General features: G+C 49.7%; 1 protein-coding gene across 2 annotated transcripts in view; it reads right to left on the bottom strand.

Moving 5' to 3' along the window:
- Positions 1-304: 304 nt before the first annotated feature.
- Positions 305-26390, bottom strand: part of oxct1a (3-oxoacid CoA transferase 1a) — a 64599-nt gene continuing 38513 nt past the window's right edge. For both annotated transcript variants that reach the window (XM_060834196.1, XM_060834187.1), the window contains exons 12-18: positions 24289-24337; positions 23670-23742; positions 20907-20982; positions 13685-13774; positions 12175-12255; positions 2819-2920; positions 305-1492 (exon numbers count right to left, since the gene is read on the bottom strand). In XM_060834196.1, the coding sequence (XP_060690179.1) occupies positions 1457-1492; positions 2819-2920; positions 12175-12255; positions 13685-13774; positions 20907-20982; positions 23670-23742; positions 24289-24337 (507 nt within the window). In that variant the 3' untranslated portion in view covers positions 305-1456. The remainder of the gene's footprint in view (positions 1493-2818; positions 2921-12174; positions 12256-13684; positions 13775-20906; positions 20983-23669; positions 23743-24288; positions 24338-26390) is intronic.

The raw sequence follows: 26390 nt of genomic DNA, 5'->3' as shown, positions 1-26390 counted from the left end.
AGCATCTGCAGTCCTCACTTTCTCCTCATACACATACATGCACCCACACACACGTACAGAATAATTTAAAATGCCCAATATCAGCAGGAGGTTTCAGCAGAAGTCCTGAACACTGTTGCTGTGAAGTAGACAGTGGTTCAGGATTTGATCATTCCTCCGTACTGCTGTTCACTGAACACAACTGGGCGTGGTGAGAAATCAGAAATTAGAATTGCCAAGTCTAAAAAGAGAGCAGGTTCCAGTGTTGTTCATCTTCCTGCTCACCCAGCTCAGTGTCAATGCCTCAGATTGATGTGTGCTCCTGTAAAACACTTGGAATACTTTATTACCACAAAAGGCGCTACATAAATTACAGATGTCACTCGCAAATTGAACAGATGGTGTCATGCTGATGTTCTGCTGGTTTGAGGAAGGTCTCTTCGCGAACTCTCCCGAAGGGAACAGGGCAAAAAGAGGGGAGAGGCTGAAACTCCCAGGCACTGAGCACCACGCCCTGGCTTACTGCTGGGTCTCTGCTTGGAGACAGATAAATTAACAACTCTGTAGACACCTCCAACTCCCAAAATCCAGGGGGACATCTGGGTTCAGGTTCAAGGGTCAGAGTGGAAGGCTGATTTGGGGGTGGGAGGGGTTGACAGCATTATTAGCATGTTACCAGGGAACAGCTTTCTCCATCACACAGGGACAAAGTTGCTGAATGTTATGGTGTCCACAGTCATATTCATTTGGTCTCAGCTAGGGCTCTGCAGCGGAGCCTGGCTGGTTGTCAACACGCTGATTTCCAAAAAGCCCCTCCTGTCAAAGGGGCCAAACCCCCACACCCCCTCCCCCGGTCTCCCTGTCAGACACGTGGGCACTGTCTGCCTGTTGGCTGTCAGAACTACTGGGTGGACCAGTAGTAGGGGCTGTGTAAGGAACAGGTCAAAATGGCTGCCTTAGCCCAAGGAGGCCATGTTCCCTCTGCTCCTGGTGACCAGAGGGAAATGGAGTCTCACTGCAGATAGGGGAAAAGCAAGCAAATAGATCCAGATTACTGACCACACAGATGAGGAATACAAACTGCCTGGAACAAACCACCTGTTTCTAAAAATGCAACTTGGACGGGAAAGAAATGTAACAGCAACATTTAAACAGCTGATAAGAACACAGCAAGATACAGCGAGAGGGAGGCATGGGATCCTGTATCGAACCCCTAATAACATTCCTTCAGGGTAAATTGACTGACTCTGCACTTTCAACAGCCCCATGATATGTGCATTCATTCAGGAAGCACAGAGTCAGTGAAATTTTCCCGTCATGTAACAGAAAAATACATTCAGTTGAATATTGATTTGTTAACATGTGGGTAGATGTGAAGTTTCGGTATATATTCGAGGCACTGCAATATTTCCCTTTGTGATTCGGACAACGTCATGGAGAGGCCGAGAGCCAGTGGAAGCCTGCTCTGTCCACTTACTCAGACCTGTGCCATGGGCCGGAGGTTGGGGGATACCTGCAGGAGAGAGAGGCAGAGCTGTTAGCTCACTGAGAATCACCCTCGGGGTATACCACAAACACAGAGAGAGAAAGCTGTGAGCCTCCCAACCTCCCTCAAATCCCAATCCCAACTCCCCAGCTTCCTAACACATTCCCGCACATCCCTGGATAGCCGAGTGACATTATCACTGCATTGGTAACCCAGAGAGCCCGCAAATCCCGTCGTGGCTGATGGTGGAAGTTGAATTCAATGAAAACATGGAATTAGCAGTCTAATGATGGCCATGAATCCATTGTCGATTGTTATTAAAACCTATCAGGGTCACAAATGTCCTTGAGGGAAGGAATCTGCCATCCTTACCTGGTCTGTGTGACTCCAGACCCACAGCAATGGGGTTCACTCTCCATTGGGTAAATCAGGGATGGCCACTAGATGCTGACCCAGCCAGTGACACTCTGATACCAAGACGGAATAATAACATTTCCCTTTCCTTAATTGCCAACTCTCCTCCACCAGCCCCTCACCACTAACAGACTCCTCACCACCCTAGGTGCCTTGCCATACACAGAAGGAGTGGCACGGTGGCTCAGTGCCAGGGTCCCAGGATTAGTTCCAGCCTCGGGCGACTGACTGTATGGAGTTTGCACGTTCTCCCTGTGTCTGCGTGGGTTTCCTCCGGGTGCTCCGGTTTCCTCCCACAGTCCAAAGATGTGCAGGTCAGGGTGGTCTGGCCATGGGAAATGTGGGGGTAAAGGGTTGGGGGGGGGGGTGTCTGGTTGGGATGCTATTTGGAGGGTTGGTGTGGACTTGTTGGGCTGAATGGCCGCTAGGGATTGTATCTTAAAAGAAAATTACTTAACAAAATCTCTCTCTGACTGAGGGCAAGACACCAGTGAGTGTACAAGTATCTCTGGGAGAGGGAGAGGGAGGACTGTGAGACACCAGTCAGTGTACAGATGAGAGAAGCAAGGGAGCCGAATAATTAAATTACTTACAGTGTGGAAACAGGCCTTCGGCCCAACAAGTCCACACCGACCCGCCGTAACGCACTCACCCAGACCCACTCCCCTACATTTACCCCTGCACCTAACACTACGGGCAATTTAGCATGGCCAGTTCACCTGACCCGCACATCTTTGGACTGTGGGAGGAAACCGGAGCACCCGGAGGAATCCCACGCAGACACGGGGAGAATGTGCAAACTCCACACAGTCATTCGCCTGAGGCAGGAATTGAACCTGGGACCCTGGTGCTGTAAGGAATGAAATGGAATGCTTTCCATCATTGCCAACAAGCTGGAAGGGAGTGAGGGTGAGTGCGTCACAGTAATCAGATACTTACACTGAAGTCACAGCCCGTACATTTCCGGATATCGTCCACAGTCAGTCCTTCAAATATTTCAATCAGGGTCAAACCTTTCTTCTTATCAACATCAAAGACGGCCTGAAAGTGTTTAAACAGATGTTACATCAGGAATCCAGCAAGCAGTCTGATACATGTCAGGGCCCAGTATCACCCTGGAGAATGTTCCAGCGTCAGACTGGCTCTGACACTGCAATCACTCCTCTCTTCCTGAAATCTGACCTCACGCAGCTCGACACACACTAAAGTCCAACAAGAAGCAGGCCTGGGCCCTGGGAACACACTCAGTCACCGACTCCCTCCCCCTCCCCAACTCTGAATACATCCCTGTAACCAGCTCACCTTTCCACACCACTTCTCAAAGGCTATATATGCGCAAAATAAACAACAAATCCTGATTCCATACAGCACAAGGTCAGAGTAAATCTCCCTTTATACTCAATGTAAAGTGCCCTCCAAACTATCTTCAGCAAATTCACTCAGGACAGGCATAGCACAGGGTTAGATAGAGAGTAAAACTCCCTCTACATGGATTTATGAAGGGGAAATTCTAATCTGTTAGAATTTAATGAAGATGTAACTAGTAGAGTTGACAAGGGAAACTAGTTGATCAAGTGAATCCTTAGAAGGGTATAAAGGTAGTAGGAATATACTTAAGAGGGAAATCAGGAGGGAAAAAAGGGGAGAGGAGATAGTTTTGGCAAATAGAATTAAGGAGAATCCAAAGAGTTTTTACAAATACATTAAGGACAAAAGGGTAACTGGGGAGAGAATAGGGCCCCTCAAAGATCAGCTGAGCAGCCTTTGTGTGGAGCCACAGAAAATGGGAGAGATACTAAATGAATATTTTGCATCAGTATTTATTGTGGAAAAGGACATGGAAGATATAGACTATAGGAAAATAGATGGTGACATTTTGCAAAATGTTCAGATTACAGAGGAGGAAGTGAAACGGTTAAAGGTGGATAATTCCCCAGGACCTGATCAGGTTTTTTTAGATTAGATTACCCACAGTGTGGAAACGGGCCCTTCGGCCCAACAAGTCCACACCGACCCGCCGAAGCGCAACCCACCCATACTCCTACATTTACCCCTTACCCAACACTACGGGCAATTTAGCATGGTCAATTCACCTGACCCACACATCTTTGGACTGTGGGAGGAAACCGGAGCACCCGGAGGAAACCCACGCAGACACGGGGAGAAAGTGCAAACTCCACACAGTCAGTCGCCTGAGTCGGGAATTGAACCGGGGTCTCAGGCGCTGTGAGGCAGCAGTGCTAACCCGAGAACCCTGTGGGAAGCTAGAGAAGTGATTGCTGGACCTCTTGCTGAGATATTTGTATCATCGATAGTCACAGGTGAGGTGCCGGAAGACTGGAGGTTGGCAAACGTGGTGCCACTGTTTAAGAAGGGTGGTAAGGACAAGCCAGGGAACTATAGACCGGTGAACCTGATGTCAGTGGTGGGCAAGTTGTTGGAGGGACACCTGAGGGACAGGATGTACATATATTTGGAAAGGCAAGGACTGATTAGGGATAGTCAACATGGCTTTGTGCGTGGGAAATCATGTCTCACAAACTTGATTGAGTTTTTTGAAGAAGTAACAAAGAGGATTGATGAAGGCAGAGCGGTAGATGTGATCTGTATGGACTTCAGTAAGGCGTTCCTTGGGAGACTGATTAGCAAGGTTAGATCTCATGGAATACAGGGAGAACTAGCCATTTGGATACAGAACTGGCTCAAAGGTAGAAGACAGAGGGTGGTGATGGAGGGTTGTTTTTCAGACTGGAGGCCTGTGACCAGTGGAGTGCCACAAGGATTGGTGCAGGGTCCTCTACTTTTTGTCATTTACAGAAATGATTTGGATGTGAGCATAAGAGGTACAGTTAGTAAGTTTGCAGATGACACCAAAATTGGAGGTGTAGTGGACAGCGAAGAGGGTTACCTCAGATTACAACAGGATCTGGACCAGGTGGGCCAATGGGCTGAGAAGTGGCAGATGGAGTTTAATTCAGATAAATGCGAGGTGCTGCATTTTGGGAAAGCAAATCTTAGCAGGACTTATACACTTAATGGTAAGGTCCTAGGGAGTGTTGCTGAACAAAGAGACCTTGGAGTACAGGTTCATAGCTCCTTGAAAGTGGAGTTGCAGGTAGATAGGATAGTGAAGAAGGCATTTGGTATGCTTTCCTTTATTGGTCAGAGTACTGAGTACAGGAGTTGGAAGGTCATGTTGTGGCTGTACAGGACATTGGTTAGGCCACTGTTGGAATATTGCGTGCAATTCTGATCTCCAACATCGGAAAGATGTTGTGAAACTTGAAAGGGTTCAGAAAAGATTTACAAGGATGTTGCCAGGGTTGGAGGATCTGAGCTACAGGGAGAGGCTGAAAAGGCTGGAGCTGTTTTCCCTGGAGCGTCGGAGGCTGAGGGGTGACTTTATAGAGGTTTACAAAATTATGAGGGGCATGGATAGGATAAATAGACAAAGTCTTTTCCCTGGGGTGGGGGAGTCTAGAACTAGAGGACATAGGTTTTGGGTGAGAGGGGAAAGATATAAAAGAGACCCAAGGGGCAACGTTTTCACGCAGAGGGTGGTATGTGTATGGAATGAGCTGCCAGAGGATGTGGTGGAGGCTGGTCCAATTGCAACATTTAAGAGGCATTTGGATGGGTATATGAATAGGAAGGGTTTGGAGGGATATGGGCCAGGTGCTGGCAGGTGGGACTAGATTGGGTTGGGATATCTGGTCGGCATGGACGGATTGGACCGAAGGGTCTGTTTCCGTGCTCTACATCTCTAAGACTCTATAACTCTAATAGCAGAGCAGGCTTAAAGGGCTGAATGGCCTCCTCCTGCTCCTAAATTTCTTCACAGTCCCCGTCAAACAGAGCCAGGAGAGGGACAGCATGGGGTTCAATACAGACTAGACACAGCCATGAATCGTGCGTGTGTGTGTGTCTGTGAGAGTGTGAGTGTGTGTAGTGAGTGAGTGAGTGACTGTGCTGCGATGATTGGATAGCTGGAAGTGGTAAGTGCTGTGAACAGTTAGTTAGGTTCATGTATCAGACCCTCCCTGGGGGAGTATCGGACACACTCTGATCCCAGCTCATTGTGTCAGCAACAGGCAGGCGGAGAAACCAAGGGACAATTGTATAACACAGGAAGATAGCAACCAGCAGAATAAAGAAAGCTAATACTTGGGCATATGTTAGGGGATGGGAAAAGGTGGGAAGGGTCAGCAAAGGGAAGATAAGGGGGAGAGAGACAGAGAGAGACACTGAATTAGAAACGGAGAAATAGTGTAATCATCAGACAGAGTCAAAATCACGAAAATGGGAAAGGGTTCAATGGATCAAAAGATCCAGGGAAAAAATAAGGTGAAAAGGGACAGACTGAAAAAGGAGATATTCAAAGACTAAACTAACAGCAAGTTAAATTAATTGACAAATGCTCATTTTTGAACTTCCTACCTAACCTCACATTGTCGTGACGAACCAGAGGCTGAATCTTCAGAGGCAGCCTCTGCTGCTGTCCGACGGTGAGCTGCTGTCCGACGGTGAGCTGCTGTCCGACGGTGAGCTGCTGTCCGACGGTGAGCTGCTGACCTGTGACCCCAGACACCTAGCTTGAATCTGACTCCCTGTCACCAGTTTCTCTTAAAGGGGCCACACCCTGGGCTCAGACAATGACATATTTGAAGAAGTACAGTGATAGGCTGGAGGACAGGAGAGGAGGCCGTGCTGGTCCACACTAGAGTCAGAGACAAGAACTGGAGAAATTGAGATTGGAGGCAGCGGCCTGGGGGTACATCCCCACCGGACATGTGGGAGCCAGTTGGTCAGAGTTCAGGAGCAGCATGTTCCTGGGAGGATGAAAGATCAGGATGGCAAGATTCAGGAACACTGCATGACAAAAATATCTCATTTGGGATAGTCAGCATGGCCTTATGTTGGGGTGGCATTGTCTCACAGATATTGCGGAAGTGGAGAGGAGGATTGATGAGGGTAGAGCAATGGGTGGTGTCCACATGAACTTTACGAAAACATTTGAGAAGGTCCATCATGGTGGGCTGGTCCAGAGGACGAAGGCAAATGGGATCCACGGTGAGTTGGCAAGTTGGATCCGAAATTGATTTGGTCGTTGAAGACCAAAAGTAGTTGTGCAGGGGTGTTTTTTTTTTCTGACTGGAGATGGTGTTCCACAAGGATCAGTGCTGGGACCTCTAGGACTCTATTTACATCCAAACGATTTGTATAAATTACAAACAGAGTTCAACAGCGTGGAAACAGACCCTTCGGTCCGACTCATCCATCCCAACCACATATCTTGAACTAATCTAGTTCTATTTGCCAGCATTTGGCCCATATCCCTTTAAACCCTTCCTACTCATATACCCATTCAGATGCCTTTTAAACGCTGTAGTTGTACCAGCCCCCACCACTTCCTCTGGCAGCTCATTCCATACACGCACCACCCTCTGTGTGAAAAGGTTGCCTCTTAGGTCTCTTTTATATCTTTCCCCTCTCACTCTAAACCTATGCCCTCTAGTTCTGGACTCCCCCACCCCAGGGAAAACCCCTTGTCTATTTACCCTATCCATGCCCCTTATGATTTTATAAACCTCTATAAGGTCACCCACTTTAGACTCCGATGCTCCAGGGAAAACAGCCCCAGCCTGTTCAGCCTCTCCCTATAGCTCTAATCCTCCAACCCTGGCAACAGCCTTGTAAATCTTTTCTGAATCCTTTCAAGTTTTACAACATCTTTCTTATAGCAGGGAGACCAGAATTGAATGCAGTATTCCAAATGTGGCCGAACCAATGTCCTGTACAGCCCAACTCCTACATTCAATGCACTGACCAATAGGAGGTAAGCATTCCAAACGCCTTTTTCACTATTCTATCTACCTGTGACTCCATTTTCAAGGAACTATGAACCTGCACTCCAAGATCTTTGTTCAGCAACACTTCCTAATATTAGGTGTATACATCCTGCCCTGATTTGCATTTCCAAATTTGCAGAACCTCACATTAATCGGAATTAAACTCCATTTCCACTCCTCAGCCCACTCCTCTGATCACGATCCTGTTGTACTCTTAGATAACCTTCCTCACTGTCCACTATACCACTTACTTTGGTATCATCTGCAAACCTACTAACCATACCTTCTAAATTCACACCCAGATAGTTTGTATAAACGATGAAAAGCAGTGGAAAATGCAGGTGGTCAGATTAAAATGTTTGCAGGCAACACAAAAGTTGGTCGAGTTGTGGATAGCGAGGAAGGTTATCAAAGGAATGTAAATAGTGTCCCAGATGGTCAACCGTGATCATATTAAATGGTGGGGCAGACTAGGATATAGATCAGCTAGAAAGTCCCACAGAGAAGTGGCAGATGGAGTTGAATCTGGAGAAGTGTATCTTGGGAAATCAAATACAAGAAGAAAGTAGGAGTGAATGGCAGGGAGTTAGAAGCATTGATATACAGAGGGAGTACAAGTCTATAGCTTCCTGAAAGTGGTGAAGGAGATGCTTGTCTTTATTGGTTGGGGGAATGGAGTGCAGAAGTTGGCAAGTCACATTGCAGCCGTATAAGACTTTAGTTGGGCCAGTATTTGGGAGTATTGTGTACAGTTCTGGGCACTACACGATAGGAAGGATGTGGAGGCTTTGGAGAGGGTGCAGAAGAGGTTTACCACGATGGTGCCTGGATCGGAGTGGGTTAGAGATAAGGAGAGGTTGGACAAACTTGGGTTGTTTTTACTGGAGCGTCACAGGCTGAGGGGCCAACCGGATAGAAATATATACTATTCTGAGAAGCATGACAGGCAGTCTTTCTTCCCTAGGATGGCAATATAAAGAACTAGGGACATAAGGTTAAGGGGAGGGGAAAGTTTAAAGAGAAGGCAAGTTTTTTTTGAAAATGCAGAGGGTGGAAGGTGCCTGGAATGCACTGCCAGAGGTAGGTGGTAGAAGCAAAATTCCCCAGCAAAGTTTAAGAGGCATTTAGGAAGATACCTGAACAAACAGAATAAAGGGATAGGGACCAGGGAAGGCAGGTGGGATTCATTTACAATGGCATCACGGTCAGCACAGACAGGGTGGACCGAAGGGTCTGTTCCTGTGCTGCACTGTCCTAGCCGAGAAATAGGGTCACAAGGAGGCCATTTGGTCCTCTGCATTTGCTCCACCATTCAATATGGTCATGGCTGATCAGAGTCTGTCCTGTGTTCCTGCTTTCTCCCTATATCCTTTAAAGCTTTCGCTCATGTTTGATCATTACTCCAACTTTCCAATTCATATCCCCTATAATATCCAAAATTCTACTAATCTACATTTTAAATGTGCTCAACACACTGCCTCCGTGAGTCTCTGGGGCAGGGATTTGCCCACCCTCTGAAGGAAGATATTTCTCCTCAGCTCAGTCTGAAATGACTGACCCCTGACCCTGAGATTTTATGGGGTGTAAGTGAGGACTGCAGATGCTGGAGGTCAGAGTCAAGATCAGTGTGGTGCTTGGAAAGCATCCAGGGAGCAGGAAATTCCTGCCCAAAACGTCGATTTTCCTGCTCCTCAGATGATGCCTGACCTGCTGAGCTTTTCCAGCACCACTCTAATCTTGACCCCGAGATTGTACAGCCACGCTTTCCATCTCCCAGCCTCTCTGTCCCCTTTGAGCCTTAAGGATTTTTGGATTGACTGAGATATCTCTCATTGCTGTGAACCCCAGTCAATATCGCTCCAATTCCCCCAGCCCCTCATCACAGGGACAAACCCCTCACTGCAGAAACCGGTCAGATGAATCCTCAGTCAATCCCCTCCAACACGGGTCTGTCCTTTCATACTTGTCGAGACTAAAACAGCACACAGCACTTTGGGTATATTTACACCAAGCCCAATACAATTGGAACAAGACTCTTCATTCCTGTTCCCCAATCACCTTCCAGTAAAGATCAACATTAGGAAAATAAAGGGGACCTCATTGAAGCCAACAAGGGGTAGACAGAGTAAACTCAGGAAGGATGTTCTCAGTGACCCGGTACAGGCTAGGCCATTTAGGACAGAGATATCTTCATCCAGAGAGAGAGGAGCCTGTAGAGTATAAGAGCAGGGAAGTCTTATTGCAACTGTACAAGGTGCTGGAGAGACCACATCCAGGATCCAGTTTTAGTCCCTTGTTCAAGGGAAGATAGAACATTGGCTTATAAAAACTGATAGCTGGGCTTTGGGGATTATCTTAAGTGGAGAGATTATAAAATTAAACTTGTTCTCTTCAGAGTTTAGAGGGTTAAGGGGGTGATCTGGTCAAAGTCTTGAAGATATTAATGGGGGAGACAGGGTAGATTAGATTAGATTAGATTACTTACAGTGTGGAAACAGGCCTTTCGGCCCAACAAGTCCACACCGACCCGCTGAAGCGCAACCCACCCATTCCCCTACATTTACCCCTTACCTAACACTACGGGCAATTTAGCATGGCCAATTCACCTGACCCGCACATCTTTGGACTGTGGGAGGAAACCGGAGCACCCGGAGGAAACCCACGCAGACACAGGGAGAACGTGCAAACTCCACACAGTCAGTCGCCTGAGGCGGGAATTGAACCCGGGTCTCAGGTGCTGTGAGGCAGCAGTGCTAACCACTGTGCCACCGTGCTGCCCAAAAGAAGATAATGAAGATAAATTATTCCCATTGGTTGGGAATTCCAGAACTAGGGGGATAGTCTGAGAATGAGGGCCAGACCGTTCGGGGGAGATGTTAGGAAACACTTCCACACAAAGTGTGGGAGGGGTTTGGAACTCTCTTCCAAAACAACAGTGAATGCTGGATCGGTTGTTAATTTGAAACCTGAGAGAGACAGATGTTTGTTAATCACAAGATATTAAGGGATATGGGGCCAAAGTATTCAGGTTAATGGAGTAAGGTCACAGATCTGTCACAATCTGGCTGAATGGTGGAACAGGCTTGAGGGGCTGAATGGCCTCCTCCTGTTGCTGTGTTCCTATTTCATTGGAGACTGCTCTGGGAAAGCTCACTAAGATGATCCCTGGTACGGGTTAAACAGGGGAGGTGATGGCTTTAGTGGTCTTATTGCTAGACTATCAATCCAGAAAGGAAAAGTGTGGTGCTGGAAAAGCACAGCGGGTCAGGCAACATCCGAGGAGCGGGAAAAATCAACATTTCAGGCAAAATCCCTTCACCAGGAATGTGGAGGGGGAAGGGGGGCTGAGAGATCCAGAAACTTAACGAATGTTCTGGGGACCCAGGTTTGAATCCCACCCCCCATGACAGATTAAACTTTAAAAAAGTCTGGAAATAGTAATTTAGTGATGACAGTGAAAACATTGCTGATTGTCACAACAAAATTCCTGATAAAGTTAGAACATGCTAACTCCTGATTTTATGCTGCGCCTACATCCTACTGCTCTGTACCAGCAATCCCTCCCAACAGTTTCACACCTATCGAAAGATCGTCTCACTTTGTGTGGATCTCAGCTTCCTCCCCATTAACCACTCCCTGACCTGGTCTTGAGCCTTTTCCATTCTCTCGGTGTTGTGTTCCTCCTCACAGCTTACGTTTTCAGCTGGCGTCAGAAACATTCGATCCAAAATCAATCACAACTCTCTTGGTGCACAGGGCCTGAATATACCCAACCTCTGACAAGGTCATTCAAACAACTTCGGGTAAAAAATTAGGTCTGCAGATGCTGGAGATCACAGCTGAAAATGTGTTGCTGGTTAAAGCACAGCAGGTTAGGCAGTATCCAAGGAATAGGAAATTCGACGTTTCGGGCATAAGCCCTTCAACTTCCCCACCTCAGACACAAACAGCCAGCTCCTTTACTGAATCTCCCCGAGGCTACACACCCCTCACAATCCCCCCCAATCAGGTCCGACATACAGAAATGAAGCTGTTTTCCCCCTCCCTAAATAATATCGATATCCATCAAACAGGCTTCCAGTCAGTGCAGGCACTCCTCAAACACCACCTTCCACACCATGACCACTTCCATCTAGAAGGACAAGGGCAGCAGGTACGTGGGACACCACCCCCTGCAAGTTCCCCTCCAAGCCCCTCACCATCCTGACTTGGAAATATATCACCGTTCCTTCAGTGTCACTGGGTCAGAATCCTGGAATTCCCTCCCTCAGGGCATTGTGGGTCACCCTACAGCACATGGACTGCAGCGGGTCAGGAAGGCAGCTCACCCCCACCTTCTCAAGGGGCAACTAGGGACGGATAATAAATACTGGGCCCAGCCAGCGATGTTCATGTGTCAGGGATGCACTGCTTTTTAATCTCCTCAAAGTAGCATCAGACCCTTACCTTCTCAGTGATGAGGCGGTTTACACAGCTCTTCCCGGTTAGTGGTAAAGTACATTTATCCAGGATCTTGTGTGTTCCTCCCTGTGACAGACAGACAGACAGACGGACAGACAGACAGAGTGTGCTTTAATTCAGCGCCTGTACGGCGTACAGGTACCTCACAAACCTGAACGTCCCTCTGCCTCAATACTGACCACACAGGGCAGGCCCCAGGACAGGACAGGGTGGGAGGGGAAAGGGGGAGAGAAAGATTGAGGCGGGGGGATGGAAAGTGGGGACAAGGAAGAAGAGGAAGTGGAGTGGGGGGGGGGGGAAAACAAAAAAGGAGGAGGAGAGGTGAGGGGATGAGAGGTGGGTGTTTGTGAGTAGGGAGTATTCTGTGAGGGGTAAACAGGGTGGGGGAGATTGTACCTTGGGTTGCAGGCACATGAAGACACACAGCAACCCTCTGTGTTTGGATACTGCCCACACAGAGGAAAAAACACCACGGCTCATCGTGGTGCAGTTTCCCCAAGACAGGCAAACCTCAGGCTCTACTGGACGGCCACCACTGCTGTCTATCACCTCCTCCTCTAACTCACATACCTCCCTGTGAGTACCCTCCCCCACCACTCCCCCGTCACTCCCCACCGCTCCCCCGTGACACCCCGCCCCCACCGCTCCCCCGTGACCCCCCACCCACATAACCCCCTGCCCCCACCGCTCCCCCATGACCCCCACCCACATAACCCCCTGCCCCCACCACTCCCCCATGACCCCCCACCCACATAACCCCCTGCCCCCACCGACATAACCCCCTGCCCCCACCGCTCCCCCATGACCCCCACCCACATAACCCCCTGCCCCCACCGCTCCCCCATGACCCCCCACCCACATAACCCCCTGCCCCCACTGCTCCCCCATGACCCCCCCATCCACATAATCCCCTGCCCCCACTGCTCCCCCATGACCCCTCACCCACGTAACCCCCTGCCCCCACCGCTCCATGACCCCCCCACCCACAAGACTTCTGCCCCACCACTCCCCCATGACCCCCCACCCACGCAACATGAGCTCTTGCCCTCACCACCTCTCCCCGCCCCCCCCCGTGTCCCCCTCCCCATGACCTTGTGCCCTACACTGCCAGCTGCTTCTGCCCCCCGAGGTTGGCGAAAGCATCGATAAAATGCCAGCTCCTTCAAGAGGGAAATCTGCCGTCTTCACCCGGTCCAGCCTACATGTGATTATAGGAGGAAGGGAGGACTGCAGATGCTGGAGTATCAGAGCTGAAAATGTGTTGCTGGAAAAGCGCAGCAGGTCAGGCAGCATCCAAGGAGCAGGAAATCCTGAAGAAGGGCTCATGCCTGAAACGTCGACTCTCCTGCTCCTTGGATGCTGCCTGACCTGCTGCGCTTTTCCAGCAACACATTTTCAGCTACCTGTGATTATAGACCAGAAACACGTCGATTCCCACTCTGCCCATCGCCCTTCCCTCTCCCTGTCCCTCCCTCCGCAATGCTGTCCCCATTACCTTGGCGGTGTGCTCCATTGTAACTACCACCTTGGTGTCAGGGTTGGCAACCAGGTCCATAGCTCCGCCCATTCCTTTCACCATCTTCCCCTGGAAGAGAACGCACAGCATCACAGACACACCAGCGGGAGCAGACTCTCAAAAGAAGCTCACCAAAGATCCTCAGACAGCACCCTCCAAACCCACCCCCACTTCCATCTAGAAGGACAAGGGCAGCATACATGGGAACACCATCCCCTGCAAGTTCCCCTCCAAGCCCCTCACCATCCTGACTGGGAAATATATCACCGTTCCTTCAGTGTCGCTGGGTCAGAATCCTGGAATTCCCTCCCTCAGGGCATTGTGGGTCACCCTACAGCACATGGACTGCAGCAGGTCAGGAAGGCAGCTCACCCCCCACCTTCCTCAAGGGGCAACTAGAGACAGGTGATAAATACCCGACCCAGCCAGTGATGAACTAAAAACCCCTCCATGGCCTTACAAGATTAACATAATGACCAGCAATCAGAACAGGCCATTCAGCCTCTGAAACCTACTCCACCATTCGACAAGGAGATAGCTGAACAGTCTGTGGTCTCAACTCTTGCCTGGGTGGCTCCCTCTGCCTCAAATATTATCAGGGACTGGTAGCTGGGATGTGAGGAGGGTTAGGATTATAGCCAAATCAATGGATCAAACCATACTCATTCACTCTGAAGGAGCAGGCAGTGAAACAGGTGAAGGTGGAGGTGGAGGAGACAGTGTGGGGTGACCAGGTCTGTTCACATCCAATACAACCTGCAGTAGGTCACTGCCCTCTGGGGCTGGGGACAGGGGTAGGGGCGTTGTGAAAAGGCAAGGGTAATCCCATGGTACAGAGGACAACAGAACAGAAAAATAAAATCAATAAAAGGTGTGATACAAGGCATGTGATAAAGCAACAATGACCTTCAGAATACTGCCAATAAATCACCCGCCCAGAGAGAGGGAGACTGTCTGCTGCAGACCTCTGTTTTACTGAAACACTGCTAGAGTAGCTGCCGGCAATCTGCCTGACACCCCAGCCATCACTGACAAGTCAAACCAACAGCACAGCGTCACACTAAACACCTAACCAAGCACCAACTGGCAGGTCCGTCCTCCCTTACTGATGTAAACTACAACAACTTTCATTAACATAACGCATTTCTCCTCATTAAGAGAGTGGGAGCTGATACAGAGGCTGAGGTGTGTGTGTGTGAGAGAGAGTGTGTGTGTATATATATATATATATATATGTGTGTGTATGTGTCTGTGTGTGTCTGTGTCAGTGTGTGTATGTGTATATGTGTGTGTGCGCGTATATGTGTGCGTGTGTGTGTATATGTGTCTGTGCGTATGTGTGTGTGTGTGTGTGTCAGTGTGTGCGTGTATGTGTATATGTGTGTCTGTGTGTGTGTGTCTGTGTGTATATGTGTGTGTGTGTCTGTGTATATGTGTCTCTGTGTGTGTGTGTGTGTGTCAGTGTGTGCGTGTATGTGTATATGTGTGTCTGTGTGTGTGTGTCTGTGTATATATGTGTGTGTGTGCGTGTGTATATATGTGTGTGTGTGTGTGTGTGTGTGCGTGTGTATATATGTGTGTGTGTCGGGGGATGTGGAGCAGAGTCTCGGCAGCTGAGTGCACAGCTATCAGTGATGAGGCAACTCCAATCTCAACATTCTCCCACCCACCCCCAAGGTAGAATTCCTCAAATAAGGAGCTTTTAGAGACAGGCAGGAACATGGGAATATAGAAACTAGGAGCAGCGTAGGCCATTCAGCCCCTCAAGCCTACTCTGCCATTCAATAGAAGAGGTTCATCCAGTCTGTACTGCCATGGCTGATCAGCCAAAAAAAAAACAGCCCCTTTTCCCCCCACTATCTCCCCACGCTCTTCAATCCTTTTATCCCCAAGAACTATATCTCACTCCTTATTGAAAACATTCAATGTTGTGGCCTCAACTACAATCTCACACTCTCTAGGTGAAGACATTTCTCCCCAGCTCAGTCCCAAATGGCCTACTGTGTCCTTAGACTGTGACACCCTGGTTCCGGACTGTCCAATCATCAGGAATATCTTTCCCGCGTTTACCCTGTCTAGTCCTCTTTGTGAGACTAGCTCATTATTCTAAACTCCAGAAAGTGTAGAGTCAGAGTCATATAGAACGGAAACAGGCCCTTCAGCCCATCATGTCTCTACAGACCAACAAGCCCCAAAGAACCATGAAAATTACAGCACAGGAATAGACCCTTCAGCCCTCCAGGCCTGGGCCAATCAGATCCTCTATCTAAACCTGTCGCCTATTTTTTAAGGATATGAATCCCTCTGCTCACTGTCCATTCTTGCATCTGTCTAGATACATCTTAAATGACACATCTTGGCCACTCCTACCATCTCCGCTGGCAAAGCATTCCAGGCATCCCCCCCACCCCCTAACTTTCCCTGCACATCTACCTTAAACTTTTCTCCTCACACTTTGAACTCGTGACCCATGGTAATTGAGTCCCCCACTCTAGGAAAAAGGCTTCTTGCTATCCACCCTGTCTATACGTCTCACGTAGAACTCAATCAGGTTTCCCCTCAACCTCCATCTTTCTATTGAAACTGATCCTAATCTACTCAACCTCTCATCATAGCTAGCGCCTGGCATATCAGGCAATATCCCGATGAATCTCCTTTGCACCCTCGCCAAAGCATCCACATCCTTTCTGTAATGTGGCAACCAGAACTGTACACAGTATTTCAAATGTAGCCAAACCAAAGTTTTATACAACTGTAACATGACCTGCCAAATCTTGTACTCAATATCGCATCCAATGAAGAAAAGCATGCCGTATGCCTTCTTGACCGCTCTATTGACCTGTGTTGCCACCTTCAGGGTACAATGGACCTGAACACCCAGATCTCTCTGTACATCAATTTTCCCCCAGGACTTTTTCATTTACTGTATAGTTCGCTCTTGAATTTGATCTTCCAAAATGCATCACCTCGCATTTCCAGATTGAACTGCATCTGCCATTTCTCTGCCTAACTCTCCAACCTATCTATATTCTGCTCTATTCTCTAACAGTCCCCTTCAATATCTGCTACTCCACCAATCATAGTGTCGTTTGCAAACTTGCTAATCAGACCACCTATACCTCCCTCCAGATCATTTATGTATATCACAAACAACAGTGGTCCCAGCACGGATCCTTGTGGAACACCATTGGCCACAGGTCTCCATTTCAAGTAACTCCCTTCCACTACAACCCTGTCTCCTGTTGCCCAGCCAGTTCTCTATACATCTAACTAGAACACCCTGGACCCAACACAACTTGACCTTCTTCATCAGCCTACCATTGGGAACCTCATCAAGCACCTTACTAAAGTCCATGTATTATATGACATTTACATCCCTTCCATCAATCAACTTTGTCACCTCTTGGAAAGAACTCTATTAGGTTTGTAAGACATGACCTTCCCTGCACAAAACCTTGCTGCCTATCACTGAAAAGCCCATTTTTTTCCAAATGGGTATATTTCCTATCCCTTCTCCGGCAGCTTCCCTACCACTGACATCAGGCTCACTAGTCTGTAATTACTGGGATTATCCCTGCTACCCTTCCTAAACAAGGGGACAGCATTGGCAATTCTCCAGTCCTCCCAGACCTCCCATGCTTTAAAGGACGCCAAACCATGGACTGGAGGCACAGCCCAGCATGGACTGGGTGCAAGGACAGTAAATTGTGTACTTTATATTTCTTTATTTTTCTACTTTATACAAAGAATTTGTACTTAAGAGCGTGCACCAAGGTACCTTTGTACGTCAGATTTCCATAAGCGGCGACTTATAAATTCTTCACTGTACTCACGCGAGTTCATTTGGTAATGGAGCTAACTTTCAAACACCAAACTACGCCAATCCCATTGACCTGCACTCGGTCCCCAGACTAGCACACCCTACTGCTTTAAATGCTCACCCAGATGTTTCTTCAGTATTGTAGCAGTACCTCCACCTCCTGCTCAGGCAGTACGGCCCACATTCCTACACCCTCTGGGGGGAGTAGAACGTTTACCTCCTCACTCTCTTCTAAATGTCTTAGTCCTCACCTTCAACTGATGGTCTGAGACGTGTCAGTCATGGGGAAGATATTCTCATGGTCTATGCTGTCCATGCCCCTTGTAATTTTGTATCCCTCAGTCAGATTCCCCCCAAACCACCCCTGCTCCAGGAAAAACAAACTCCGCCTATCCAGTCTCTCCTCATACCTAAAGTTCTCCAGGCAACACCCTGGTCAGTCTCCCTCTGTCCCCTCTCCCAGTGCCATCACACCCTGGTCAGTCTCCCTCTGTCCCCTCTCCCAGTGCCATCACACCCTGGTCAGTCTCCCTCTGTCCCCTCTCCCAGTGCTATCACACCCTGGTCAGTCTCCCTCTGTCCCCTCTCCCAGTGCTATCACACCCTGGTCAGTCTCCCTCTGTCCCCTCTCCCAGTGCTATCACACCCTGGTCAGTCTCCCTCTGTACCCTCTCCCAATGCTATCACACCCTGGTCAGTCTCCCTCTGTCCCCTCTCCCAGTGCCGTCACACCCTGGTCAGTCTCCCTCTGTCCCCTCTCCCAGTGCCGTCACACCCTGGTCAGTCTCCCTCTGTCCCCTCTCCCAGTGCCGTCACACCCTGGTCAGTCTCCCTCTGTCCCCTCTCCCAGTGCTATCACACCCTGGTCAGTCTCCCTCTGTCCCCTCTCCCAGTGCTATCACACCCTGGTCAGTCTCCCTCTGTCTCCTCTCCCAGTGCTAACACACCCTGGTCAGTCTCCCTCTGTCCCCTCTCCCAGTGCTATCACACCCTGGTCAGTCTCCCTCTGTCCCCTCTCCCAGTGCTATCACACCCTGGTCAGTCTCCCTCTGTCCCCTCTCCCAGTGCTATCACACCCTGGTCAGTCTCCCTCTGCCCCCTCTCCCAGTGCTATCACACCCTGGTCAGTCTCCCTCTGTCCCTATTCCCAGTGCTATCACACCCTGGTCAGTCTCCCTCTGTCCCTATTCCCAGTGCTATCACACCCTGGTCAGTCTCCCTCTATACCCTCTCCCAGTGCTATCACACCCTGGTCAGTCTCCCTCTGCCCCCTCTCCCAGTGCTATCACACCCTGGTCAGTCTCCCTCTGTCCCCTCTCCCAGTGCTATCACACCCTGGTCAGTCTCCCTCTGTCCCTATTCCCAGTGCTATCACACCCTGGTCAGTCTCCCTCTGTCCCTATTCCCAGTGCTATCACACCCTGGTCAGTCTCCCTCTGTCCCTATTCCCAGTGCTAACACGTCCTTCCAATAGTGTGGCGACCAGAACTGAACTCAATATTCCATCTGTGACTAATATTTTATAAAGGTGTAAGAAGACTTCCCTACTAGTCTATTAGCACTGGCTCAGAAAGGTAAGCATCCTGTGTACATTCATCCCCATCTTGTCTCTCTGTGCTGACACCTTCCAAGATCTATGGACTTGTACACAGTTGTGAAGGTGTAAAGGTGGACTGTACCTTTAAGAGAGTTGAAAAGCTAGTAAGGACTGACAGAAGCACAGAGTCCTGTATTCAGTAACAATGTAACAGTTGGTCGAAACAAATAGCAGCAGCTGGGTTGCCATGAAAGCAAAAACAAATTCAAATTCGGCCAAACAGTTTAAATTATGCCCCAAGATACCAAAGTCTAATCAAATTTAAATTTCGTATTTTGATAATATTAAAACCAATGAAACGGTCCCGATGTTTTGAGGTAAAAAACCGGACATTTTGTACAGTTAGGGGAAGAACTGCCTAAGACTAACATATGCAGACTGCTAGCTGAAGAGCTCTCTGAAAGGTACCTGTCTGTGGGGAGTCTGTGGAGCAGGACATCAAGGCCAACCTGGAGAGAATCCCCAGAGGAAACTCCACAAAGGAGAACTGGCAAAGCTGACCGGGTTTGAAACGTGATTTTTTTTTGTAAATCTTAATCGGGATTATTTAAAAATTGGATTAGTGTTGTAGAGTGGGAGGTAAAAGATAGATTTAAGAGAAAAGGAACTGTAAATAGTTGTTGGTTTTAATATTCTTTGCTGGACTTAAAGATTAAAATTGTTAATTTTTACTTTAAGTGGTGGCCACTGCAGTAGTTTTTCCCTCTCGAAATGTAACATTACAGCACATGGTGAGCATCTCTGTGTGTCAGGGTTAAATTAGCAGGGGTTTACCCCATGCCATAACACCACGGTCTCTTTGTTCCTCAGTGTTCCTTAAGAAACTAACATACATTGTCTACGTCCTTCTCTTATTAGACCTCCCAAAATATTGTGCCTCGCACTTATCAGGATTAAATCTAATCTGCCATTGCTCTGCCCAATTTCCCAGCTGACCAATAGCAGATTGTATCCTGAGACTATCCCCCTCACTACCAACAACACCCACCAATTCCCATGTCATCTGCAAACTTACTGATTAAACCGTCTACATTCACATCCAAGTTGTTGCTGTGAATAACAAACAGCGAGGGGCCCAGCATCGATTCCTGGGGTACACTGCTGATCACAGGCTTCCTTTGACAAAGCCAGCCCTCCACCCCCCACCCTGTGCCTCCTGTTTGGAAGCTAATCCTGGATCCAGTTTGCCGTGGATCTCCTGGGCTCTGACCTTTTGAACCAGCCTTCCATGTTATAGGCCTGACTAAAGTCCATGTACACCACCTCAATACACTGGGCTGAGGGGGGAGGCTAGGCCAGGGGCCTTGACGGGATGAATCCCTGTCCAGGACTCTCTCCCACATGCGACGGGCTTTTCCATGACCAGACTAGGCCCAAAAGGTACCTGCTGAGGGGCCATTCTGTAACTGAGCCTGCACTTCACAGAGTCTGGGAGCTTTGCAGGATATCGAGTCACCTGGGGAGGCGTCAGTCAGGGACTACCTCCCCCTCCCTCCATCTAACTGAGCTTGTGTTGTTTATTTTTGAATCCCATAACCAAATTATCTAATCACTCTCAGAATGACATTACAAAGCCTCCTGGTAAGGAGATACCAGGATATGGTGCTGCAGCGGACAGACTCCAGAACACCATTGCCAGGCCAGAGCGCCACGTTATGGTTTTACTCCACTCACTAATCAGTCAGGGTGATCACAAACTCGTCAGAATCTAGTAATGTCAGGAACTACTGCCCAAAGCAGTTCTATATTCAGGGATTTATAACCAACTCCGAGAACCCACTCACCGGAATCATCCAATTGGCCAAATCCCCAAATTTCGATACCTGCATTCCACCAAGCATCGTCATATTCACATGGCCCCTGGAGTGAGACAGACAGACAAACAGAAACACTGAAGCAATTCCATTCAGAAAAACCAAAACCACATCTGCTCATCATGTCAGCCAGGAGTTTCAGTGTTCATCTCAAAAAGCCTGGATTCTGGATCAGTGGTGCTGGAAGAGCACAGCAGTTCAGGCAGCATCCCAGAAGCAATAAACTCGACGTTTCGGGCAAAAGCCCTTCATCAGGAATAAAGGCAGTGAGCCTGAAGCGTGGAGAGATAAGCTAGAGGAGGGTGGGGGTGGGGAGAGAGTAGCATAGAGTACAATGGGTGAGTGGGGGAGGGGATGAAGGTGATAGGTCAGGGAGGAGGGTGGAGTGGATAGGTGGAAAGGAAGATAGGCAGGTAGGACAGGTCATGGGGCGAGTTTGTTTCAGGACATGGTTGAAGAGCTTCAGGGCAGAGGGTTAGATACAGAGTAAAGCTCCCTCTACACTGTTCCCCCAACAAACACTCCCAGCACAGGGACAGCACGGGGTTAGATACAGAGTAAAGCTCCCTCTATACTGTCCCCATCAAACACTCCCAGCACAGAGACAGCACGGGGTTAGATACAGAGTAAAGCTCCCTCTACACTGTTCCCATCAAACACTCCCAGGACAGGGGCAGCACGGGGTCAGATACAAAGATTCTTGTAACTGTTCATGAGATGTGGGCATTACTGGCAGGAGCAGTATTCATCACCCAGAGGGTAGAGGCAGGTCAGCCCCATTGCTGTGGGTCTGGAGTCACATGTCGACCAGACCAGGTAAGAACGGCAGTTCCCATCCCTATAGGGCATTAATAAATCAGATGGGTTTTCAACAAATGACAGCGGTTACATAGTCATCATTAGATTAACTTTTTCATTGCAACTCCTACTGGATTCAAACGTCACTATTTGACACGAAAGGATTGAAACCCCTGTCCCCACAACACTGGCATGGGATTCTGGATACCTAGTCCAGAGACATTACCACAACCCCACCATCTCTGTTGGTCAGGTTATTAGTATAGATCTGAACTCAATTGGACTCACCAAATAAACACAGCGGCTACAAGAGCAGGTGAGCAGCTGGGAATACTGCAGCGGGTAATTCCCCAAAGTCTATCCACCATCTACAAGGCACCAGTCAGGAGTGTGATGGAATACTCCCCCTTGCTCTGGATGGGAGCAGCTCTAACAACACTCAAGAAGCTCAACACCATCCAGGACAAAGCAGCCCCCACTTAATTGGCACCACATCCACAAACATCCCCTCCCTCCCCACACCGACGCTCAATAGCAGCAGTGTGTACCATCCCCTCCCTCCCCCACCGACACTCAGTAACAGCAGTGTGTACCATCCCCCCCCCCACCGACGCTCAGTAACAGCAGTGTGTATCATCCCCTCCCTCCCCCCACCCACGCTCAATAGCAGCAGTGTGTACCATCCCCTCCCTCCCCCACCGACACTCAGTAACAGCAGTGTGTACCATCCCCTCCCTCCCCCACCCACACTCAGTAACAGCAGTGTGTACCATCCCCTCCCTCCCCCCCGACACTCAGTAACAGCAGTGTGTACCATCCCCTCCCTCCCCCACCGACACTCAGTAACAGCAGTGTGTACCATCCCCTCCCTCCCCCACCGACACTCAGTAACAGCAGTGTGTACCATCCCCTCCCTCCCCCACCGACACTCAGTAACAGCAGTGTGTACCATCCCCTCCCTCCCCCACCCACACTCAGTAACAGCAGTGTGTACCATCCCCTCCCACCCCCACCGACGCTCAGTAGCAGCAGTGTGTACCATCCCCTCCCTCCCCCACCGACGCTCAGTAACAGCAGTGTGTACCATCCCCTCCCTCCCCCCACCGACGCTCAGTAACAGCAGTGTGTACCATCCCCTCCCTCCCCCCACCGATGCTCAGTAACAGCAGTGTGTACCATCCCCTCCCTCCCCCACCAACGCTCAGTAACAGCAGTGTGTACCATCCCCTCCCTCCCCCACCGACACTCAGTAACAGCAGTGTGTACCATCCCCTCCCTCCCCCACCGACACTCAGTAACAGCAGTGTGTACCATCCCCTCCCTCCCCCACCGACACTCAGTAACAGCAGTGTGTACCATCCCCTCCCTCCCCCACCGACACTCAGTAACAGCAGTGTGTACCATCCCCTCCCTCCCCCACCCACGCTCAGTAACAGCAGTGTGTACCATCCCCTCCCTCCCCCACCCACGCTCAGTAACAGCAGTGTGTACCATCCCCTCCCTCCCCCACCCACACTCAGTAGCAGCAGTGTGTACCATCCCCTCCCTCCCCCACCCACACTCAGTAACAGCAGTGTGTACTGTCTACAAGATGCGCTGCAGAAATTCACCAAAGATCCTCAGGCAGCACCTTCCAAACCCACCACCACTTCCATCTAGAAGGACAAGGGCAGCAGATACATGGGAACACCCACCCCCTGCAAGTTCCCCTCCAAGCCCCTCCCCATCCTGACTTGGAAATATATCGCCGTTCCTTCAGTGTCACTGGGTCAGAATCCTGGAATTCCCTCCCTCAGGGCATTGTGGGTCACCCTACAGCACATGGACTGCAGCGGGTCAGGAAGGCAGCTCACCCCCACCTTCTTGACAGGAACAATTGCTCGCCCAGCCAGTGATGCCCCGCCTCCTGTCAACACGTTTTAAAGCAGCACTTACCCCCGGATCATGGCGAACGACTCATCGCTGGAGAAAAACGAGGCTCCGGGAAGAACAGTAACTGTCTCTTTACCTAAAAGCAGCAGAACAGACAGACAGACATGTTATTAGCACGGAGTCCCCACACTGTGAATTCAGGTGTTTGTCTGTTCCTCAACAGTGAGTGGGCAGTGCCTGGGTTCCACCTTCACCACAGCTCCATGACTGAGCCACCAGGACAGAGGGTCGGGAGAGACAGTGAGGGTCAGGAGAGACAGTGAGGGTCACATCTCTGCATTGGAGAGAGAAAGGAGGCTCTATGAACTACCACAGCCACCACCAACCCACCCTCCCAGGACTGGGGGAGGTGGGTGGAGGGGGATTAACCTCGATAACCTTGAGCTGCTGGGACTTGCCTACTATACCCTCTGGCCAATCAGGCCCCTGAGCGAACTGAGTGCCCAGTAGTCTCAGCCCCACCCCTGCACAGTCCTCTGCCACCCCACCCAGGTCCCTCGCCACTCCCACACTCCTCTCCCCACCCATTCCCACGCTCTCCATCACCTCCCCACAATCCCTTCCCTTCCCCTCCCCTCCCCCGCCCGGCATTCTCCCCTCATCCCTCCCCCATTATACTCACCTGCATTAATGAGGTCTGCATCCTCCTCTCCCTCCAGTGGATATGGACCCTGTCAGACAGCCAGAGAGCAACAGTGAGACAGAGCACATTGGCGACAGCGAGAGACAGAGCGGGAATGTCTCCCGCTCAGTTACCAGCAAATGCCTTCGATGATTCAGTCAGCACCATCCCCAGGCCCCTGTCTCACTGAATCCACTGACTCACTGCTCCCTTTGCAAATCTCAACTTGCTACAAAACACAACAACATCCAAACTGGTTGTTTGGGACCCTCGGACAAACACTGGGAAGACAGGTGTGTACCCAGTTGGTTCCACTCACTGGAAGACAGGCAAAAGTGAGGACTATAGATGCTGGAAATCAGAGGCCAGATTAGAGTGGTGCTGGAAAAGCACAGCAGGTCAGGCAGCATCCGAGTAGGAGGAAGGGCTTTTGCCCGAAACGTCGATTTTCCTACCCTGCCAATGCTGCCTGACCTGCTGTGCTTTTCCAGCACCACTCTAATCTAGACTCATTGGAAGGTAGGCCATTCAGCCCTCAAGCCTGTCCCACCATTCAACGGGACCATGATTAATCTGTGGCCTAATTCCATATTCCTGCCTTTGGCCCATTATCCCTTAACATCTTTTGCTTCACAAACATCCCTCTCTTTCTCTCAGGTTTAAAACTAACACTGATCCCACATCTATGCCATTTGTGGAAGAGAGTTTCAAATCTCTCCCAGTCTGTGTGAGTGAAAGTACTTCCTAACATCTCCCCCTGAACAGTCTGGCCTTCATTTTCACACTATGCCCCAAGATCCAAAATCTCCAATCATTGGGAATAGTTTACCTTTATGAACATTGTCTTCACCTGTTAATGTCTTGAAGACTTGGATCAGATCACCTTTTAATGCTCGAAATTCTAGAGAAAAGAGGTTTAATTTGGATTTTCTCTCCTCCTAACCACCCCCTGACATCCAGCTATCATCCTTTAAACCAATGCTGGCGTCCCTCCAAGGCCAATCTATGGCTGTGAAGGTGTGGGTTGTGATCTGCTCTCAGTGCTCAGAGTGGGGTCTAACCCTCCATGTCTGCCACTTGGTGGTTTGGTTTTCTGGAATATTACAAGGAGCAGGCTATCCCCCCTTCCTGAGGATGGAGGATCCAGCTGCTCTGAAGACTCCACAGGAAGAGAAATGGCACGTGCTCCAATTCACTAAACCCCAGGGAGGAGGGGGGTTGGGGCGTGGGGGGGAGGGGGGGGGGGGAGCTGGGCACAGGTCCTGGTTGTGGTACACACTCGATCAGCACTGTCAGAACCCCCATCCCAGATCCCATCTCAGTTGTGCCAGAGTTTAAGTGATTCAGGGTAGGTGTAGAATTTTTATCATTCCTTTGTGGAATATGGGGGTTGCTGGCTGGGCCAGTGTTTAGTACCCCGTCTCTAATTGCCCCTTGAGAAGGTGGGGGTGAGCTGCCTTCCTGACCCGCTGCAGTCCATGTGCTGTAGGGTGACCCACAATGCCCTGAGGGGGCGAATTCCAGGATTCTGACCCAGCGATAGTGAAGGAACGGCAATATATTTCCAGGTCAGGATGGTGAGGGGCTTGGAGGGGAACTTGCAGGGGGTGGTGTTCCCATGTATCTGCTGCCCTTGTCCTTCTGGATGGAAGTGGTGATGGGTTTGGAAGGTGCTGTCTGAGGATCTTTGGAGAATTTCTGCAACGCATCTTGTAGACAGTATACACTGCTGTTACTGAGTGTCGGTGGGGGGAGGGAGGGGATGGTACACACTGCTGTTACTGAGCGTCAGTGGGGGAGGGAGGGGATGGTACACCCTGCTGCTACTGAGCGGTCGGTGGGGGAGGGAGGGGATGTTTGTGGATGTGGTGCCAATTAAGTGGGGGCTGCTTTGTCCTGGATGGTATCAACCTTCTTGAGTGTTGTTGGAGCTGCCCCCATCCAGGCTGTTATAGCCAATGTGGCTTGTTCAATGGTCAATAGTTACCCTGAGGATGTTGATAGTAGGGGATTCAGTGGTGGTAACCCCATTGAGCAGTGGTTGGATTGTCTCGGATTGGAGATGGTCATTGTCTGGTATTTACAAATGTTACTTATCCATG

The sequence above is a fragment of the Hemiscyllium ocellatum genome, chromosome 2 (genome assembly GCF_020745735.1).
Source record: "Hemiscyllium ocellatum isolate sHemOce1 chromosome 2, sHemOce1.pat.X.cur, whole genome shotgun sequence".
Classification (NCBI taxonomy): domain Eukaryota; kingdom Metazoa; phylum Chordata; class Chondrichthyes; order Orectolobiformes; family Hemiscylliidae; genus Hemiscyllium; species Hemiscyllium ocellatum.
The sequence above is the reverse complement of the archived record's forward strand: the minus strand, read 5'-3'. Positions and strand labels throughout refer to the sequence as shown.